Below are 22,285 nucleotides of genomic sequence, written 5' to 3'. Positions count from 1 at the left end.
ATCAACAATGTCCTCTACTCCATCATTGTCCATCCAAAAAAATTATATCATTTGAAATAAACATCAAAATGACCATCTTCTTCGTACAAATATGGAGATGAGCTTTCACCAACCTATTATAAAATTTAGTTTCTATGTCAAAGTTTATAAGGTATTTTTCAAATTTTAAAAGAGAAAAATTGTAACCTTGAAATGGATAACCATTCAAGATTTTTTTACAACAAAGATATCTTTGAACTAGCATGCATGTTAGTCAAGAAGACTATTTTTTTTAGATGATCTAGCATGTTGTATTAAAAAAAAATTAATAAATTCTGATGAGTTTCGGTTTTATAGTTTAATCATCGAACTAACTCTTTATGGTTATTATTCAAGCCTTTCTTTTTAGAGTTTTTTTTTTTTTTTTTTTTTTAGAAAAATTACCATGATCATCTTGTAGTTTACTCAATTTTACAATTTACTTCCATTATCTCAAAAATTATAGACAACATCTTGAGCTTTATAAGTTCATAACATTTTACATACACCAAAAAAAAAATCAACAAAAAAAATCTAACACATCAAATTAATGAAAAATCCATTATAAAAAATTCAAATATTCACACATCAAAACACACACAAGCGCCAGCCAAGAAACACTATCATAATTCTTCAAAATTTCTCTATCAATCCAACTACTAAAAATTCTTGAACCCAACTGCTAAAAACTATTCAACCCAATTGCTAAAAATTCTTCATCTCATCTGTAAAAATATGTCAATAATAGTGCTAAGATGCCAACAACCAAACAATGGCTAAAATTTGAAAACTACATTGTTTGACCAACAGAGACATCATCTTGATCTTAAGGCTAAATTTTTTTATCTTGTATTTTTTGTTATCTTGATTTTTCTTCATATAAATATACGCTACAGCCTTCATCATCCATCTATTGAATCCAAAATGCATTATAAAAGATCAATAATAGTTTTCTAAATGGCAATCAGACAAAGTACCAAGTAGGAATAATCAAATAAGAAAAACAAAAATTAGGGTTCTTTGAATATGAATGTCATGCAGTGAATTGATTAGAGAAAGTCATGTTGCAAAATCCAGAGGTGCCAATAGACATGTCATGTGCCTTTTATTTTTTAAATAAACATAAGAACAACGCAACAAATAATAAATATTTTTATAATATGTAAGATAGATAATGACAAACAATTCAACATGTTTAGCTTAGTCACCTTGATATCCTCTATAGTTTTTAAACCTAACTTGATAGTTAACCTAGGATAAGTCATGAGTCATGTGAGTTGACCTAAGTGAACCTAAATAAACCCGACTTGCGTGTACCCACCCTAAAATTTCATATCAACTCGAATAGTCATATTTATGTAAAAAGAGAATTTTTTTTTATTGACATAGCCTCTTATACACAGGCTCTCTTAATCATCCCACAAACATAAATTTTACACTCAACATGTCTAACAACAAGCAAGGAATTTTCCACTTCAAATAATGAAATTATTCAATCTAAAGAAATTTATCCATACCTAGAATGTTGTCCCGTATTAAAACCTGCATATACAACCACTATCTAACCATATTCTACTCATGCAACCAATACTCACATAAATGTGACTTCAGACTCATTATCCATAAATTCCATCAATAACATATTTAATCACTATATAAATATACATGTCCATACAACTATACCTGATATTTAAGCTTCGCATCATGTAATTAATTACATTCCTAAAAGAATAATAGATAACATCTCTCTTACAATCCAGAAGTTATTATAACTAAAATGCATAAAATAAACATAGTTAAAGTTTTTATAAAATGATTACCTATAGTGAAAAACTAAAAAAACGAGTATTTGATATCAAGATAGTGGTGGCAAATAAAAAACCCCTACAAGACACATAATTCTATAAAATTATTGACTTTATCATAACTGAGAATCATTAATAATAACTTTATCATAATTCTTTGAAAAATCATAAAATCCATAATTCATTGTCAAGTATGATCTAGTCATATCATGTTATCAATTTCATTTCATCCTCCTATTAATAGATGAGTTTCCTTTCTTTTTGTTACCTCCATCCTATATTGTCAATCATTATTTAGCCTTTTACATTTTGTCTGGTTCATTATTACATTCAAACTCCCACTATTGTGGCTGGTTTTATTCACACTTACTAGTTCCTGTCATTAAGGTGTATATCTTGTCATGTCATTTTTTTTCCCTGAAGGCATATTTTATAAAAAATTTATCTCTTGCCCCAAAAGCATAAAACATATCATATCTTTCTCATGCCTTAAAGGCATACACATATGACAATCATGCCCAAGTATGTATCTATAATAATCCTGCCTCGAAGGCATACTTCATTCGATCTCAGTTTTCCTACCCCGAAGGCATAATTCATTTAATTTAAAATTTATGACAACAAACCCTTTGTATACAAATAGTTCGCATTTTAACATTTACAAAAATTACTAAAAATATATCAAAAAGGTAAGGGTCGGACCCTTACTTGGAGCTCCTATTGTGCATGCTCTTGAGAAAGCGGGTCTCACATCATACGTTTCTCCTATAAATCCCAAAAAATAACAATCAATATCTCATTTGGCCAAATACACACACACACAGTCATTTATTTAACAACTAATTTTCAATGTCTTACATTTCATCAACTAGCTCCATGTCCAAATATTTAAACTTTTAATTAATGAATTTCAATGTTTAACATTTAAATCAAACACAAGGTAGGCATTTGATTTAAATTATCCTATTCTTGGAATTTAGACATACCAAGCATTCTTAGTCCATATCAATATTAGCCCAACCACATAACAACTCATTAACTATAATCAAAATAAACTTAAATCTATAAACCAACATCATTTCATACGATTTACGCAATATCAACCCAAAGTTTAGAATCCCCTAACTTTTTTCACCTATGTTTAGTCTAAAATACATTAATCAATCTCCTAATCCATACCATTACAACATGTCATTTTTATTTTTATATTACCAATTCACATCCAAACACATAATCTTATATTTATTTACTCTTCCAAAAAAAAAATCAACAAAAACTCAAACATTCACTCTAACTATACACAATTAAACTCACCATCTCTATGCTACCAATTTTCATTCAAGCATGTCATTTTTATTTCCACATTTTCATATAACCAAATACATTAAAACACTAAATTTAATGCAATTTAGTAAATTTTTATATTTCCATCGATATAAGAATAATAACTTAACTCATAGAAATCCACATTAAACCATTTAAAACTAATTTTAAGAATTTCCAACACCATTAAAGCAACAAAATCAATACAAATTAATCAAGTTTTCTAAAAACCCTAAATTCCTATCCCTGACTGGTCATTTTAGGTGTTTAATTTTTATAATTGATTTCAATTTCTTGCGATTCACTTCTTATTACATTATTTCCCACGCCAAAACAAACAAAGACTTTATGACCTATAATTTCTATACAAATTACACCAACCCTGGAATTTGAAATTTGGAGATTTTCACTTTTTCCCCATAAAGTCAAGAAATAATTGAACTAAATTGAAAGTAACCTCCTTACCTTTACTAGTTTGGCTCAAATTAATAAGTTATTGATGGAAGAAACCAATAATCTTCATTTCTTGCACTTTACAAGCTTTCTTTCTTTAATAACATTAAATCCTCCAATTTCTCTTTAGGTTTTCAAGCTAATTTTAATGAGTTCTTAACGCCATTAGCTCCACTTGGGAAAACTAATCAAATTAATTTTTTTTATATTGATATTTTTATGAATAAATGCACATTTTAAGATTTACAGTTCTAAAGACTTAGAAAACTTTCATGTAGGAAAAGAAAAGGTGCAAGGCACCTAGTTAGAGCCTGTGCATGAGCTATTTCTCCTTATTTTTATCCTATTCTTGTAGCCTCCCTTGTTTAATCAGGTATACAATCATCACAAACAATCCAACCAATACCCTCAAACCTGAACAAGGAAGATTCCTTAAAATCTTACACACACATATATTTTTCATATTTATTTTAATCATTCTATAACAATTTAGGCTAACATCATGCCATATCCTTATTCATACACATCAAATAACATCAAAATATCATGGTTCTAAGAAATCCCCTTACGATAATAACACCTTTACACTCTAACATATATATTTTTTTAATTAAAGTTCAAAAAATAAGTTTATGAAAACAATTTAAGTTCATTTATTTCTCTCATATGCCAAAACCTACCCTCTATTTTTCATGGTGTTCCTTTCAATTTCTTTTTTGAGGATCATTTTAACATATTCTAGTCTAAGTCCAGACATAACAGACATAATATAATACAACATCACATTCTAAAATCCCTTCTCTTTCATTTCCAAACAAGGTTGGATTTAGCATTTCATGTTTTGCCCTAAATCAACACTCCATGTATATATATCATTTATGCAATTTTAATACACAATTCTACACTACAATTCAAGCAAAGTTTGACATAGTTCATGCTACCGTTTTTAAGCTAATCATTCACTTTACCATATTCATAATTTCGACCAAGTATGCTTTTGCCTCTTTTAGATTTTTTTTTTCTCCATTAAACATCTTATTTTATGCATTCATTTAACATACATATCAATCTACTTTACTTGAAGTAATATATACCCAATAAGTGTTCAAATTCATTTAATTTTTATCTTACTACCAACTTTTAGGTCCATTTAATCCATATTTGAAATTTTTTCTAACTATTAATCTCAAACATATATATTATATCACTAATACAACTTACAAAGTCAATTTAATCACATTATACACAAATTCAACATTTTTCTTTCCTATAAATAATCGGCTCTCTTTAATGAAAAATCATATGCTCTTTTCTTTAATTCATTTCATTCTTCTAACTCATTAAGTCTTCTTCACACAACCATCCTAGCATCTATTTGATTTTTATCATATTTATTCATCATAATTTCTTCCCAACATACCACAACTAATACTTTCTTCACATGTAAATAATATACAATTTTCAACACAACTATAAGGTCATTTTAACATAATCTTTCATTCATATGCATCACAAGGCCACACATATTCATAAGTCTAAAACAAATTCCTATCATTTGTTCATTATCCACCTATGGCCGATTCTATGAGAAATAGTTCTTCCTTGGTTAGTTTCAAATTTTCCTATAATCTCTTATTTTTTTTACCATTCTCATGCTAATATAATTGATTTTCTTTAACATATTCATTTCCTAACATTTCTTAAGAACCCTAGAATCCAATTTTTGGGGTTTTCCATTCTTTCTTTCTTAAGTAAATAAAACAACAAACTAGTTGATAAAAAAACCATACCAACCAAGTTTTGAGTTTGGTTTATGGGTTTCTTATCAAAACTTTTGTCCTCTCCTTCTCCTTTTCATTTCAAGGTTTCTTGTTTTTCTCTTTAGTCTTAGCTATTATCAAGCATATTCTTCTCTATCTCTAGTACTTCATGAGTTTTTTTTCCTATAATGTTCACTCTTAATATTGCATAACACATCATTAGAGAGCATGACCTTAAATTTGATAAGAAACATGAGGGGAAGATTATGTTCTACTCTCTTAGCTATTATCGACCTTAAAGAGGAAAAGATAAAAGAATTTTTGGCTTAGTTACCAACTAACCCTTACTTAATTCCTCAATTATTTATTTGTTATAGACTATTTGGTCAACAATACTATTTTTCAAAGCCTTTCCAAACTCATATTGCTCTGAGATTTTAACTTAAGTTAGAAAAATAGGTCTAGAGACTTATCATAAAATTTCAGTCTGGTCTAGTATTCGGATTGAGAGATATGTTTAATATCATAAAACTAGATATTCGATAATTTTATGTTAAAAATCTGAATTTACTACCTATACATTTCATTTGGTTTGAGAGGAAGGAATAAAAAGAGAAAATTTTGTAAGAACTCATCCCTCCTTTACTTACGGTGCCTTTGGTTTCTTAAAAAGGAAAGGGAGATAACTTTTTCCTCTAATTATAAAAATATCGTTAGTTTAATTCCTTGTATGTATTCTTATACGATCCATGAATTTTTATTTTTCATATTTAGATTTAAATTGTTAAGGTTTTCTGCTAATTTACTTGGAGTTTTTCTACATCTTATAATAAAAATTTCCACTAATTTTCTTATTTCTCAGTTGAAAAGTACACTATTAAACATAGATTTAAAAGTTTGAACTTGGGTTTAAATCCAGGGTCACCCACATTATGGATCAACCCACTGGATTAGGTTAGGTTTTAAAACAACGATATTCTCAAAATTTATAACTATCCTCGTGTATTGATCATGTGCTTCTAGGTTGCAAACCATTAAGATGACTCTATCTAGAGCTTTTATCAACTCTGACAAATTTCTATTTGCGGTATATTTGCAAAAAATCATATCATCTACTTTCTTGATTTTTAGTTTAGCATCTCTAAACCAATATGTTTCTGTCAGAAGTTAAAAAATTAAAATCCTTCCTCATTTGAACAAAGTTAGTATAAGCTGCAAAACATAAATTAAACATGTTATAGAAACAAATTTAAAAATTAGGGTTCTATGAATAGTAACCATAATTTTTAATTTGGGGATTTTTTAGGGTTTTCAAGATAACAATATTGATTGTTTTTCCAACAACAAAAAACCCTCTAGGATTATTAATACCGATGTCTAAACAAAAAAAATGATTTTTTTTTAGTTTTTAAGCTCAGGATCTACAAGTTCAATAATTAAAAATTTAGGTTTTTTAGTTAAGTCGAGTCATAAAACCTATATTCTAATGAAATAAAAATATTTAACAAAAACTATTATTGAAGTCTCAATTTAAAAAAAAAACAATTAAAACATACATTTTTATTGTTTAGTTCTAAACGATAAATGTTAGAGAGATGAGGAGATTCCAAAAGTTGGTGATGAGAAGAGACAACTCATTTCTAAGATAATTGATGATAAACAATAAAATTTGTAATTTTATAATCGATTTAGGTTTAGTTCAAACTTTGAAGAAAAAGGATTTTGATTTTGAAAAGAGAGAAGTTAGAAATTGAAGAGAGGGAAGGTTTATGGTGTCGTTTGGTTGTTTTTTTTAATATAATATATATGGTTTTATTTTGGTCATTTACATTGATTTGAAAAAAAATTTGACTAATAAGGTTTTTGTAATTTTTGAAACAATGGAGGTAAGATGTAAAATTAAGTAAACTATATAATAGTCATGGTAAGTTTTTTCTTTTTTAACTTGAGAATTTTGGAGACATGTTGCATATATAGGGTTTTTTGTCCTTTTTTTTAATATTTAAATTCATTCCTCTTTTTTTTTCCCTCAAGATTATAAAGGAAATATAAACCATGGTTATCCTCCATTAAGAGAAAGATAAGTGGTAATTGAATCCATATGTCAGTTTACATCAATACTTGGAGCCTGTTTAAAAGTGTGGCAAATGTTGTGTCTCAAAGTGCTTTTCGCTGAGAAATACATTAAAACATATATATATTTTTTTATTTTTTAAATTTTATTTTTGATATCAACATATCAAAATGATAAAAAAAAAATCAAGTTTTTTTTCAAAAGTGCGATTCAACCACCCTCCCAAATAGGATTTTAACATGTAAGATTCAGGAAACAGGGACCCTTTATGCAAGGAAGTTAAGAAGAGGGTTTAGATTAAGAAAATTTTTGGATGAAGGACGGTATTAAAAGAATTACAATAATACAAGGATGCCACAAACTAATTAACTTGAAGTGTGTGCAAAGGCAAAAGAGGCAAAAACATGTGTTATACCTAGCCAAAAGGGGTCGAGAGAATTTCTCTCTATTAGATGCCTAATGGGAATTTTCATCATCATATCTTCCATTAAAAATATTCAATGAATGATGCCCCATTTTAGATGAGTTTTGCCCATTGAGCCTTTCTTGAAAATTCAAATGTTGTGATGATCATTTAATTTTGTCAATTTGATTTTAACAATCCTAACCATACTTGCTCATTCAATAATATCAAGAAAATAATTTTGTTCTTCCTGACCTGTGAAATAGTCAATATACGTACAAGCTGGTTCAGACATTTATGTTAATAATAATGATAAAAAAATCCTATGTTAATGGTAATAATAAAAAAATTGTCACAGTCTCTTTTAAAAATCCAACCATGTATAATAATGTAAAAACACTAACTTAACAAGCAGACTAAGCCTCCAGATATCAATTATTCAATTATAAATCTCATTTTAAGATATTTTAAAGTCACCAAACTAACCTCCCTTAGTATTTTGTTCAATTACAAGTAAATTTCTACAATATCAAGTATTAAAATGCTCGTGAGCCTAACTTAAATAGGTAGACCTTGAGATTTAAAAGTTATAGATGGGAATTTGATTTAAAGAATTAAAACTTTATTATGTAAACTTCTGTACAGTTGAGTACTTTCAAGTAAAAAAGAAATCATTGTATTTATTGAAAACCTTCAACAATATTTAATTTTGAATACTTAGTACAATAATTTCGCAAATAGCTTGTTAATTCTAAACCACAGATTAAAGATAATATATTATAATACATATATTACTTTACCAGCTATGTAGACTTTAAAGACAGTTAAAGAGTTTAACTATATTGAGGGTGATTGATCTTTTGAAAATATTTTTTTGTTTAAAATTATATTAAAATAATATATTTTTTAATATTTTTTATTACAGTATATCAATATAATTTAAAAATATAAAAAATTAATTTTAAATAAAATAAAATAAATTTCAATGGATATCTATTTAAACCACAATTCCAAACAAAACATAAACCCCAAAAAATCAAGTTACACAATCAAACACTAAATAGGCCGCCAAACATCACACCAGTTTATAGATATACTCAAAACCCATAGCTTTGTAACAATTGTTTTTAATTTATTAATGTGATGAAAGTATTTTTGAACTAATCCTTTTGAGATGATTTTAAAATATATATACTTTATATAATTTTGTAAAGTGAAAAAGGAAAATATGGCCGGTGACCATGCAGGCCGGTTGGAGATAAATCAATAAAGTATTTTCAGATCGACATCAAAACTCAGCTGATTATTTTGTCGTGGAGTTAGCATTAATCAATTGTCTCCAAGAGTTGGTGTGGTGTCAAGTTTTTACACCAGAAATTAATGCTAGCTGGGCCTCCTAGGACCGTTTGTACTTTATATATATATATATATATCATTATCTAAAACTATATGGTATTAAAAAGAAATTAAAAAATATTTTTTTTTTTAAGGTTAAAGTTGATCTTGGGTCCAATCTAATTATACACAAAACTTAACCATAAAAACTATTTTTTTTTAACTTCAATAGTTTTTTTAGTAGGGTTTCATTCACAAAATTCAATCTAAACTAAAATACAATAGAAAACCAATTATTAACACGATTAAATACCAATGATCCATAACAAAATTAATTATAAAAACTATTTTATTTATTTTATTTTTTCTAGTTTTTTTAGTAGGGCTCCTCTATGCAAAAACTCAACCCCAACCATAAAAAAAAAAAAAAAATTGTTTTTGATAATGCTTTTTTATTTGGAAAACACAATAAAAACCCATTATTAACAAAATTAAACACCAATGACATGTAAATAAATGTATGTAATTCCATTCACCTGCTTCCTTAAAATAAATAAAAGTGTCAATGAAGCCCAAGAAACGCTATTTCGTGTAAATCATATTCTATAAAAATTAAATTTTTTTGTTAAAAATTAATTTTTTTATATATTTTTTAAATTGTTTTAATGCGCTGATCTCAAAAATTATTTTTTAAAAAAATAAACAAACATTATTTTGATGCATTTCAGCATGAAAAAAATATTTTGAAAAAGTAACCACAACCATACTTCTAAAAATATTTTAGTTTGAGAGGGTCAAATTAAACAGAAAAAAAATTAAAGGATTAAATTTTAAAATTTTCTATTTTTAAGATTAAAGGAATGAGGCTGAAAAAAAAAGTCTTTTTTTTTTTTTTGTATTCTCTGCCCACATTAATAATAATAAAAAAGTTTCATCACTCTAGGATTAAAAAAATACTACATTTATCTTATTCTAGCCACTCTGAGAAATCACAAGTCAGAACACGACGCCGTCAGAGACAAAGATCTCCTGTTTCCTCTCAAAAAAAGTCAACGAAGTGTGTTTGCTTTATCAACTAATCTGTCGTGCAATTCTAACCAGCCAAAACGCTGCCGACATCAGGTGCTGATGAGGCAGATAAGTCGGCCGACATTCTCCGGCATGTTAACGGGCTTGAAAATGTTTTAACTTGTCTAGAAAAAGTTAAATTTAAAGCCTGGGCTAACTGGGCCACTTGATGGGCTCCCAAACTGCCACCGTCAAATTGCTGTCAACAGGTCTTGAATGATAATCGCCCAACACAAAGAGGGCCATACCGAGAAGGTTTAGTCAGTTAGAAAATCCATACTTTATAGTTGGCCAGATTAGATTAAAATTTTCGCCATAAAGCCTTTGACAATATCATTAAATTAAATTAGATCAAATAAATCAATTTTAAAACCTCCCGACCCAATTTTTTATTAAACCTATATTTTAACTAAATTATTTAAAAGTTGTTCTGATATGATTGACGGGTTCAAATATAACCCAAACCACTAGCAAAACATGGTTTAGTATAGAAAAAAATTTAAGATAATATATATATTTTTTAATATTGAGATGACAACATATTAAATCGTCCTAAGTTTCGTGGTTTAATTTGCTAACCTCGTGACTCTAGTTTTGGACTGTATTGGGTTTAATAACTTTGTTTTTTTAAAATTATTTTTTATTTAATTATATGATAAAAAACAGACGTTTGAAAAATTAAGCACCAACCCAATATCATGATATTTGTTTAAAGACATGATAATCTCATAAAAAAAAAACAAACTAAAACAAATTATGAACCCTAATTTTCAATCAGCCAATTACAACATACTTGGTTTGATGACTTTTTTTTTTTTTAACTATTCTTTATTTAATTATAGAACAACAAAAATGGATATCCGAAAAAATTAAACATCAACCAAATATTAAGATATTTTTTTTGAGATCATGATAACCTTATATAAAATTAAATTAAATAAATTATGAAGACAGATTCATAATAAATCAAATGTTAAAAGATGAAATTAAAAAAAAAATAGCTAATAAAAACTTAATGCTTCAACAATGAAATTAAAAAATAATAATAATAAAAACAACAAAAAACAATAAAAAAAAATCAATCTAAATGTGCTAGGTTTGGAAACCTTTATAACAAAGTCCAAGTGTGTGGGTTGTTAGCTTTGGCTCGTCAGTTTAGGTCTTTTAATTTGTTTTTTTGTTTTTTTAAGAGGTGAACACTGAATAATTATCTATTTTTTTTTTAAAAAAAAAAATAATATATATCTACTTACCCAGAAATCCGGTCACCGTAATGATAGCTGGAAATTCAAAGAGGCTTTTTTTTAACCGAATCTAGAACTTATATGGTTCAGGTTGTAACTAATGCTAGGAGCTGATCAAGAACCATTGTTGGGGTATTTAGGGTTCAAGTTAGGACATAGTTCAAAGCATTTGGGAGTCTATTTAGGACTAACATGGACACTTAAGAATCAGGACGACACTAGGCTTGTATCGATTAATGTTCATGTTAGGATTAGGTTCTAGCTAGAACTGGGTCCATGGTGTTTGGCCACAACTATTTCCAGAGCGCTTATAGAGTGAACGAGTATCAAGTATAGTATCCACTATCCAGGGTCTAGTTTCAAACTTTGAGGATTAAGTACGTGGTTTTAAGGTGTTGAATTGGAGTTAGGTCTATGCCGCTATGAGATCAAGCCAAGAACAACCTGGTTTTGATTATGGCGAGTTTAAGGATTGTCTTAATAACTCGAATATCTGATAAAAACTAAATGCATTTAAAAAAATAAATCTAATTGGCATTCTTGAATATGAGAAATAAAAGAAAAATGAAAACAAAAACAGAAGACGAAAATAGTATCCAGGGATCTAGTTTCAAATGCTGGTTCATATTGGGTAAAATAGCCTTCCATATGTCCCCTGCCCAAACTCCAACAAAAGACTGGTACGAGCTTGATATATTATGGAGTGATTTTGACCTCTCAGTATCTCCAAAGGAAACAATCCTTAACATGAAAGGTCGCAAGCAAGAGTCTCGTGCATGACGCACATGTTTGGTCTAATTGTTCATATCATCTTCCTCGTACGAGTTGAAAAGAAGAAAAAAAGAGAGTTAAAAAACACAATCAGCAAAAGAAAATGGTATTCGAATTCGATTCGAGACGAGGATTAAATGGGCTTCTAAGACAAATGAAGAAGCCCATAATGTGGATCACGAGGCCAAGTCCAAATAAATATCTCCCGTAACCAGAAGAAAAGAAGAAGAGCATTTGAAGAATCCGAGAGACAGACAGAAGGCAGCGGCCTGAATGCACAGCAATTCTCTAAACATAATCAAGCTAAGGGCTCTGAGCATCGAAGTAAGAAAATAAAAGAAGCCGAGGCTTCAACCAACAAACCAACAGCTCTCTCTCTCTCTCTCTCTCTCTCTCTGCCTCACTCTCTTCTTCAACCCCTTTTTTATGGTGATTAGTTCCCTCTACCACCATATTTATGCAAGCTAAAAATGCAGTCCTCCTACCACTCCAATTCAAGGTGATTCCAATCTCTCTCTTGCCTCTCTCTTTTTTTTCTTTTCTTCAAGAGTTCATGCAATTTTTAATTCAAGAATTTTTATTTCCTTTTGTTTTATTATTGTGGACAGAGAATCTCTGATCGTGTTATTTAAAGCGCGCAATTAAACGAAACGCTGCATGAGCACTGGACTCAAGGCCCCTCTCGTTATTCGCGCCTTGCTTTCTTCTCCGATTTCCCATTCTTATTTTCTCACTAACACTGTACTGACTTGATACTTCTCTGGGTCGTCATTCGCGCTTTGCTTTCTTCTCCGATTTCCCATTCTTAATCTCTCACTAACACTGTACGGACTTGATACTTCTCTGAGTTCTTTGTTTTTTTTTTTTTTTGTTATATATACACAGACACACACATCAGCGATTGAATCTTAATATTGGCAACTTTTATTTGTATCAAATAATTCCGATTTCTTTTTTCCGAATTTCCAACATTGCCTCTCAACTGTTGCATCTGTTGGTGATACACAGTCAGCCTGCAGCAGAATTCAAAATGCTGACGTGTATAGCTCGTTCTAAACAACCCGGTGATGACTCACTGAGTCAGGCCGATGACGACTCAGCCGCCACCACCGCCAATCATCATCCCTCCGCTGCCAAACAACAACAACAACAACAAGCCATCAAATCCCTAACTTCTCAGGTACCTCCACACTTCCAAGAAAAACCAGAAAGTTAAAAAATCCATTGTTCTTATAATTCTCTCTCTTACCAGCTCTGACTGATTTTAATTATGCTTTTTTTTTTTTTAATTATTACAGTTGAAGGACATGGCATTAAAGGCATCAGGTGCATACCGCCAGTGCAACCCATGCACGGCGCCAAACACAACTACTCAGAGTCGACTCAGGAGCAACTTGACTGAGTCAGACGCCGAGTCAGAGAAATTCAGGTGGTCGCTGCGGCGGACGGGAAGCTCGAGCTCGACGACACCGCGTACGTGGGGAAAGGAGATGGAGGCGAGGCTGAAAGGAATATCGAGCTCCAGTGGCGAAGGGACTCCGAATTCGGTAAATGGTAGTGGGCGTCGGGTCGACCCGCCAATAGTATTCGTTGAAGAAAAGGAACCTAAAGAATGGGTGGCCCAAGTGGAGCCCGGTGTTCTCATCACATTCGTTTCGCTTCCAAGGGGAGGGAATGATCTCAAGCGGATACGCTTCAGGTATGCAGGTCTCGATTTTTTTATTGGACGGTGGTGATTTGTTTCTGATGTGATTGATTGTTTGATTTTTGTGTGAGAAACGTATCTTTGTTACTGTTTGGGTAACGGTGACTGAGAGTGTGGAACAAACTGCTTGCTAGTGGATTAGACACGTCATTGATTGGCTGAGAAGTCTGTTACTTTAGATTTTTTTTTAATTTTGTTATTTTATTCTGTTATGTTTTTTTTTTTTTTAAATGTTTGCCAAAGAAGCTGGGTGCTGTTTGGATGTCAAATGCTTGCACATTCGAATTCAAAGACTTATTTTTTTTTAATAATTTTTTTTTTAAAAAAAATACTTTGATGCAAACTTTGATTTACCCCGGTTTAATAATTAATTTATTTTCTTGGGAATTTTAGGCGGGTGTGCCTTGTTATAGATGAGGCAGATTCAGTTTTAAAAGCTTTTGCAAATTAAATGACGTAGAAGGATACATACATGCATACGCATACACACACAGCTAGCTGATTCCAACTATAATTCGAGATTGCTGTTATTGTGTTTTGAGATCGTTTAAATTTTTTCCCTAAGAATGGTAAAGTTGCTAATAATATATGGTGTGTGCATTATTAGTAATTTGATTATTGTGAATCCCTTTTGACTTTGTATTCCTGAGAAGTAATATGTGCTTGCTCTTTGATTTTTTCAAGAGCCCTTTTAGATTATTGAATAAATCAACCTAAAAGGCTAGCAACATTGAAATATATGAAACAACAATCCTTGTGATCATGTTTTAACCCCTTGGAGCATTAAGCAAGACAAGTCCATGTTTGAAAGGAGATCCGTCCAAACAATACCTTAGACACCTCTGCCTGTTATGTTCAAATGGAGGGAGGAATAAGTGTAGGACCTACAACCCAACAGTAAAATTCACGCCTACTGGAAAAGCAATCCAAGAAAAGTCCAAAAGAGGAACTCATTGTGCCTCATTAGTGGTGGTGGGGGCTGATTTGATTGTGTTTGTATCCTTTTTCACTGAGCATTGTCGTCGTGTCGGGAGAAGGCCCTGCCCTTTTCTTTTTCAACAAAAATACAAGTATTTCATCACGCCTAAGCCTGATTCTCCGTGACTTTGTCACCTTACGTGACCATTTTATTTGACATTTACTTATCAAATTGCCACATCATCCGCCACTCTCCAACCAATATAGAGGACAAACTATGGCCCTCAAATGAGCCAAATGTTGGCACCGTACATGGAAAATGGCTGGAGAGTAGAGAGGCAAATAGACCTTTCTTGGTTTACAGGGGACATAGATGAAGAATTCTCCTTTGTCATTACTTGTGATGGTTACCCTGTAGTTTCCCCTCCTTAATGACCACACCCTACATTTGACTCCCTGTTCATTCTTCTTGGATGATTTTTTTTTCCTTTTTGACTTTCTTATCCCAATACACACTGGTCTTAATCCCATTAATTCTTCTTGTTGCTTGGTCTTATCCTGTAATATTTCCACTGGATTGGTTGTGAACACTGCCCCCTCTCTCTTCATGGAAAGTAGCCTTATTCTTTTGACTGATTATATCCTCTACTTCAATAATGTTGCTACCTAAAATGCATTTTAAGCACCGAAGGTTAGATTTTACAATCTTTTTAGTGCTATTAAAATAAGCGGTGCTCTCTTTTGTGTCAAAAAGTACCTCGTGTCCAATTTAGTGGCTTATATAATTATTGAAGTAGATATATAAGACTATAATTGATGGTAGGTTCGATGCATGAAGCGGTAGGCATGTGAACAGGTTATAGCTTGCATGATGTAAACTCAATGATTATTCTATCTGTAAAATGTCAGAGGACCTCGTTCAAGCCTTAGGGAAATTTCATCTTTATCACTTAATCCTGATAATAGCACCTTTTGTAACAGTGATATTTTCCCTCATGTCCATGAAAGATTTCACATTGTATTTTGCTCAATCGCCGCGTAGTGCTTCAATTTTGGCCTTTACCAAATGGATGTCATGCGCCAAATCATTTGATGGCGGTACTAATTCAGTGTTTCCATGATAATTCTTGAAAATCAAGATTCTGAATTTAGTGTAATCTCTTTGATTAGTCGAGACATGTTTAACAAGTGGCAAGCTCAAAGATGGTGGGCAGAGAACTATGACAGGATCATGGAGCTTTACAATGTCCAGAGGTTTAACCGCCAAGCTTTCCCACTACCGACACCCCCAAGATCCGAGGATGAGGTGAGTTCCTTCCGTATTTGACAACTAAAGGCATGGTTATTCATAGTATAGTGTTTTCAGATGGCCAGTTGGAACATTATAAAGTAGGTTGCCAAATCACAAATTTGTATGACTTGGATGCAACAACATTCAATTTAACCAAATAAACATGCAGTTGGGCCAGCACCACGTTTTGCATTGAATGATCTCCTTGCACGATATAGTAATATGTAGTATTATTATACTGGGAAGTGAGTTGTGACAACACTAGTGATGTCTAACCATGTCATTCTCTAAACCCTGTTACAGAGCTCAAAGATGGAATCTGCAGAAGACAGCCCGGTAACACCTCCACTGAATAGAGAACGGCTACCCCGTAACTTGTATCGTCCAACAGGGATGGGAATGGGCTACTCGTCCTCAGATTCACTTGACCATCACCCATTGCAGGCCCGTCATTACTGTGATTCTATTGGTTTCACCTCCACCCCAAAACTCTCCAGCATCAGTGGAGCTAAGACAGAAACATCATCAATGGATGCATCTATAAGAAGTAGCTCATCGAGGGAGGCTGATCGCTCAGGAGAGCTTTCCATCAGCAATGCCAGTGATATGGAGACTGAATGGGTCGAGCAGGACGAACCAGGTGTTTACATCACTATCAGAGCCTTGCCAGGTGGAAAAAGAGAGCTCAGACGAGTCAGATTCAGGTAAGATTCCGTGCCTAATCGTTGGATGAATTGATAGTTTCTGAAAAGATTAAACAATTGCCATGTTGGAAAAATAGCCGACCATGCAAGCATATATATTTAGGCTGTTAGCACTGCAATGACGTTATTCACAGCCTAGTGGCTTTAACTTCCACATGTATATTTCAATTTGGTTGCCCTAACTGATCAACGACATAGTGGTTACGTATTATTGCAATTTTCTGACCAGAATCTAGAGTCATTTGATCATATATGGATGTTTCTTATTTTCAAACTGTCAGATCATTTTGGCAGGTTAGTTCTTTGTTTGAGATACGGATATTTTAATTATAGGAAGAAAAATGGAGTGTATGTCACATAACTGTAGGTCCTAACCTTCTCTGTAAAGGCTCTTACTGTGCAGTAGGATCTATTTGATCAGTCAGCTGCATCACAGCTAGTTGATAATTTTTAGCTTGCCATGAATGATGGCCATAGTGACGACATATCTGCCCAGACTTCAAGAATCAAAATGATGGCCATGAGTTTTCTCATAAGCTGGCAGTGTTTTCCCCTTTAACAACGGGGATGTTTTGGAGACAAACAAACATTGCACTCCCACATGGAATGCTGTAAGAAAAAAGCCCCTTGAGTAGATTTGAGTTGACTCGATGCAAATTGGTCTGGGCATGATACAAAGGCAATGATTGAGTTCCAGCTTATTCTCAATCATGACTAGAATTGATAACCCGTAGAAAAATTGACTGGCAGCAGTTAATCATGCTGCTTCCACTAATTGTGTTTTTTTATTGCTGACAACAGTATACATTCATCTTGAATCATTCATTAGTCGTCCAAAATACAAGCTTCTAACATTTCTTTTTTGACCGAAGTTAATCATGCTGCTTCTTCTTGTCTTCTTCTTCTTCTAAAAATAAAAGTAAAAAACTTGTTGCTACTGTATTCACCGCGTATGATCTTGTTTTACATGCATGTGCATTGCAGCCGAGAAAGATTCGGGGAGATGCATGCCAGAGTGTGGTGGGAAGAGAACCGAGCCAGGATACATGAACAGTACTTGTAATTGAGCAACACGGTGGCTGCTGGTTCGTTGTAATTGTGGGGGTGTGTTTTTCCCAATATTTTTAACCTTTTTTTTTTGTTTAATTTTTTTTTTGGCCTGCCATACCAGTAGAATCTCTTCCATAGATATCCGAAAGGTGCTGCTGGCACCTGTTGTTGCTGGGCACACCGCTCGCTCCATCCTTCGATCCAAACTGTGAAGTCTCCCAGCATCGTAACCACGCGAGCATATGTCCTTTGTGGGATGGGGATCGTCGACTTAAATCCATATTTTTAACAGTTTCTTTTGATTATGGGTGGGTAAATGAGCATTGGTTGTGTATTTTCAAGTAATTTGGGTGGTCGACACATCAACAAGTATCAATGAAAGAATGTGTTTTCTCCTCCCTCCTTCTCTCTCTCTCTCTCTCTCTCTCTCTCTCTCCTCATCTTCTTAAGCTCTCTTTTCCATACCAATCAATGAAAGAATGTGTTTTCTCCTCCCTGGTGTACCGTGCCTGAAGTTGATAAACGTCACCGTATCATATGCAGCCAGGAGGGAAACATCACTAATTTCGAGGCCAAGGTAAAGGGCTGCTGTACGGTGTCTTTTCCAATGCTTTCGATGCTCATCGGCCGGTTCTTGTTCCGTTTCCTTTCCGGTCAATCCAGTTCTTTTGGAATGGCTTCTATTTGCTGTCAATTTCATCATCTGAAGTTATGTTTTCATGTTTTAAGCGCTTAAACATGTTTTAATATGTTTTTCCTCGCTTGCTTGATATGTTTTTAGATGTTTTGATATTAAATTAATGATGAATTTCATTAAATAAAGTTTTAGCTTCTTAAAAACAAAGTGAGAGATGAAGGACCAAGTTTGACAAAACAAAAGAAACAGAGGCTTTTCCACAAAAGGTGCCTAAAAGCTCCATTTAATCCCTTGAGTTTCAATTTTCCATCTTTTGTCCCCATTCTTTTAGGTTATTGCATTTTAATTCTAAACTTTAAATTTTTTTTACCATATTTTAGTTACTGAAAATTAAGAGATGAGAGGGAAAATTAAGGAAAGTAAAATTTCTTGGGTGAGCAAAATCCACTTATCAATAACTTTGATTTTTATATTTATATGTTTTTTTTAAAAAAGAAAAACTCAATGAAAATTGTTTTCACTTTCAATGATGCAGCAAAAATAAATTGATTTTTAGAAAAATATTTTAAATTTTATTTGATTTTTTAAAGTGATTAAAATACGTTTTGATGTTGAAAATTGAGTTTTAAAGGCACTTACAAGGTGTTTATTTTATTTTTTTTTGTTTTGGGATGAAAAATGATAGAAATTTAGGTCTTCGAGGCTCAAAAACTTAGATTCTAATTTTCCAGTTATTGAAGATAGTTTTGGTGGCTGAAAAATGAACCAGTGATAACAATTTGTGTGCCTAGGCAGAAGGAGTGTAAACACCTATAAGTAATTAAAAAAAAAAAAGAGCCAGGTGAACAATTTTTCATGTGCCTAGTTTCACCAGGAAAAAAGAAAAGAGAATGGTGTCTGGGCATGGTCTGCAAGACCTCGGCTCCATGACTTCTTTTTAAAGGCCTGCACGTATACCTGACCTTCTAGAGCTCAGGAAAAAAAAAAAAAAAGTTTTGTTGTTGAAAATTGGGTTTTAAGGGTTTATAGGATGTTTATTTTATTTTTCATGTTTTGAGATGAAAAATGATAGAAATCTCGGTTTCTACAGCACAAAAACTTCTTTTTTTTTTATTAACGAAGCTGTTTCAGTTAGCTTGCATGTAACTTAACTAATTTCACAGGTCATGAAGTTAACAATCATATAAGCTTCTAGTGAATATCATATTAGCAACCACAAAGTTCGAACTTAAGACTACAGGGAGAGCAAATTTTTTTATTTCCAAGCTCCTGCAATGCTACCTCAACAAAAAACTTATACTTTGATTTTCTAATTATTGAAAACTAATTTGGTGGTTGAAAAATTTGAACCAGACAAATTGTGTGCTAGGCAATGACATCATCACTTATAATAATAATAATAAAAAAAAAATCAAGCAATCATCTAGTACGTGGTCTAGTGATAAGAGCTTTGGATTAATGGATTTGCTCTCCCTGTGTCTGAGGTTCGAGTCATGTAGTTACTAATATAATGGTCACTAAAGGCTTACATGGTCATTAACTTCAAGGCTCGTGAGATTAGTCGAGGTGCGTAAAAGCTGACTCAGACACCTATATTAATAAAAAAAATCAAGCAAACAATTTGTCATGTTCCTGGTTTTACTTAAAAAAAAAAACAAAAAAACCAAAAAAAAAAAACAAATCAAAAGAGAATAGCATCTAGGCATGGTCTGCTAGATTTAGGCTCCATGACTCCTTTTAAAAGCCAGCATGTAGGCTTGACCTTCCAGGGCCAGAGAGCATGGCCACTGAACTTTTTTTTTTTAATTATTTATTTTATTTATTTTTAAAATGAAATGCTTTTTCATTAATATCATTATAATAAAATTCTAAAAAGACAAAAAAAAATTATGCCTTCCTTTTCAAATAATATTTGATCTTATTATAGTAATGTTGTGGATTAATTTATAAAAAACATTATATATATATATATATATATATATAATTTTTTCAAATTGATTATGAATACTTAGTGAACAAGCGTTTTTTTTTTTCTTTTCATGTTATTATTTTATATAATTTCTTTAATGTTTTATTTTATTTATATTTATGTGTCTCATGACATGATTTTTTTAAGTGAATTTTTCTCTTTATATAATGCTAAGTTTTTATTTTTTTTAAAAAATATTATTCTAATAAAAAAACATATTTTTTACAGGAAAAGAAACATGAACAAGGAAAGAGGATTTTGGCTAAAGATTTTTTTTTTTCTCATTCATATAAATCATTTGAATTATTGTAAATGTTTATTTTGATTGTGTTAGATTTTCAGTTAAAAATTCATGCTACTTATAAAAAATAAATGTTTTTGTCAAAGACAAAAAAGAAATACTTTGATAAGAAAATGAGTTTTTGATTAAAAATTATAAATTTTTTCTCTATAATTTAAATTATTTTAATTCTTAAAATTATTTATTTTAACAATTGAAGTAATTAAATAAAAATAGGTTTTTGAAATTATCTTGTAGCTGCACAGAGGTATATGCTACTCTATCTATTTATCTATTCATGTACTTATTTCTAAACACTTTTAATTAATGTGAAGTCTCTTGTAAGGGTGTTAGTATGTGTGATAGAAATAAAATAAATTTTTATTTTTTAAAATTTATTTTTGATATAAGTATATTAAAATAATCTAAAAATACAGAAAAAAAAAATTTAATTTAAAGCAAAATAAAATTTAAATTACAATGAAAAACAGGTTAATTACAATTGAAATCACAATAAAAATTTATCTTCGCAATTGCTTTTTCTTAAAATATTTTAATTAAAAAAATATTTTTATATTGAACTAGCTATACGAATATTGTAAACATAAATTATTCATATTATTATATTTTTTAATTTAAATTATTTAAGTGTAATATTTTTTAGTTTTAAAGTTGGTTTTTTTTATTTTTATTTTAATTATCAATCCAACTTTTATCTACAAAAATAATTATAATTATATGATTTCAAGCGTCTCCTTTTCATTACTCTATGTATGGAAACCTAATGATATGATCAACTATTGAAAGCGTTACATTGCCGTGACTGAAAGTTCCAAGGTTGAAAGTCAGAAAAGTAAGCAGATAGGATTTTAGTTGCAAGACTAGATAGCTTTCCCATTTTCGCTGCTGGTTGCATTATTATTTTACGAAAAAAAAAAAGTGATATTAAAAAATAAAGTCAACATTAAAAAAAAAAACTAAGACTATATAATGAAAAATAAATATTTGCATTTAGAAACACATGCATAAAAAAATATATTTTTTTTAAACAATATTTCTTCCCCAATTGAGATTGAAGTTGATATGATTTTAAAACCACATTTTTTTCTATAATATTGATCCGGTAACATTTTGATTGATATCCAGTCAATTTAGATTAATTATTAAATTTATTATCCAAGTTATGGACATGACCATTGTCATTACCGATATAAAACTAGGACTTTCAAAAAGTAAAGGAAAAAAAAAATGAAGTCACTACCTGGTTTTTAATAAAACTAAGAATTCTACAATATGCACTGATTCTAAAATCTAATAAGTTGATTTATGTTTATGAAACATAGACATCATCTTACACATCTTTTCAAATGAAATGTTCCTTTAGCTATGTATTTTTTTATAAGTTTATCTCATTAATAGTCTAAATTATTTCTAAGCTAATTCATTAACATTTATTACCAAATGTTAGTCGAGCTCA

At 30.9% G+C, this 22,285-nt stretch overlaps 1 protein-coding gene across 2 annotated transcripts; it reads left to right on the top strand.

Annotated features, from left to right (window-relative positions):
• The first annotated feature begins 12,471 nt into the window (after nt 1-12,471).
• LOC118048055 (protein Brevis radix-like 4) lies at nt 12,472-18,318 on the top strand. 2 transcript variants are annotated; one of them, XM_035057578.2, is made up of 7 exons: nt 12,472-12,753; nt 12,863-12,995; nt 13,263-13,434; nt 13,553-13,953; nt 16,048-16,183; nt 16,472-16,872; nt 17,857-18,318. In XM_035057578.2, the coding sequence occupies exons 3-7, from the start codon at nt 13,285-13,287 to the stop codon at nt 17,933-17,935; spliced, it is 1,167 nt and encodes a 388-aa protein (XP_034913469.1). In that variant the 5' UTR covers nt 12,472-12,753; nt 12,863-12,995; nt 13,263-13,284; the 3' UTR covers nt 17,936-18,318. The 2 variants fall into 2 exon arrangements, with proteins under 2 accessions (XP_034913469.1, XP_034913468.1); XM_035057577.2 differs by having other exon boundaries at nt 12,863-13,078.
• Nucleotides 18,319-22,285: the final 3,967 nt, after the last annotated feature.

Source organism: Populus alba, chromosome 6, assembly GCF_005239225.2.
Source record: "Populus alba chromosome 6, ASM523922v2, whole genome shotgun sequence".
Classification (NCBI taxonomy): Eukaryota; Viridiplantae; Streptophyta; class Magnoliopsida; order Malpighiales; family Salicaceae; genus Populus; species Populus alba.
This window is presented reverse-complemented; position numbering and strand designations above follow the sequence as displayed.

Bases quoted from the DNA above. Each gene is read 5' to 3' on its own strand.
- LOC118048055 (XM_035057578.2), top strand. From the start codon at position 13,285: ATGCTGACGTGTATAGCTCGTTCTAAACAACCCGGTGATGACTCACTG. The intron at 13,954-16,047 runs GTATGCAGGTCT...CTCTTTGATTAG, and splicing joins CTCAAGCGGATACGCTTCAG to TCGAGACATGTTTAACAAGT. The intron at 16,873-17,856 runs GTAAGATTCCGT...TGTGCATTGCAG, and splicing joins CTCAGACGAGTCAGATTCAG to CCGAGAAAGATTCGGGGAGA.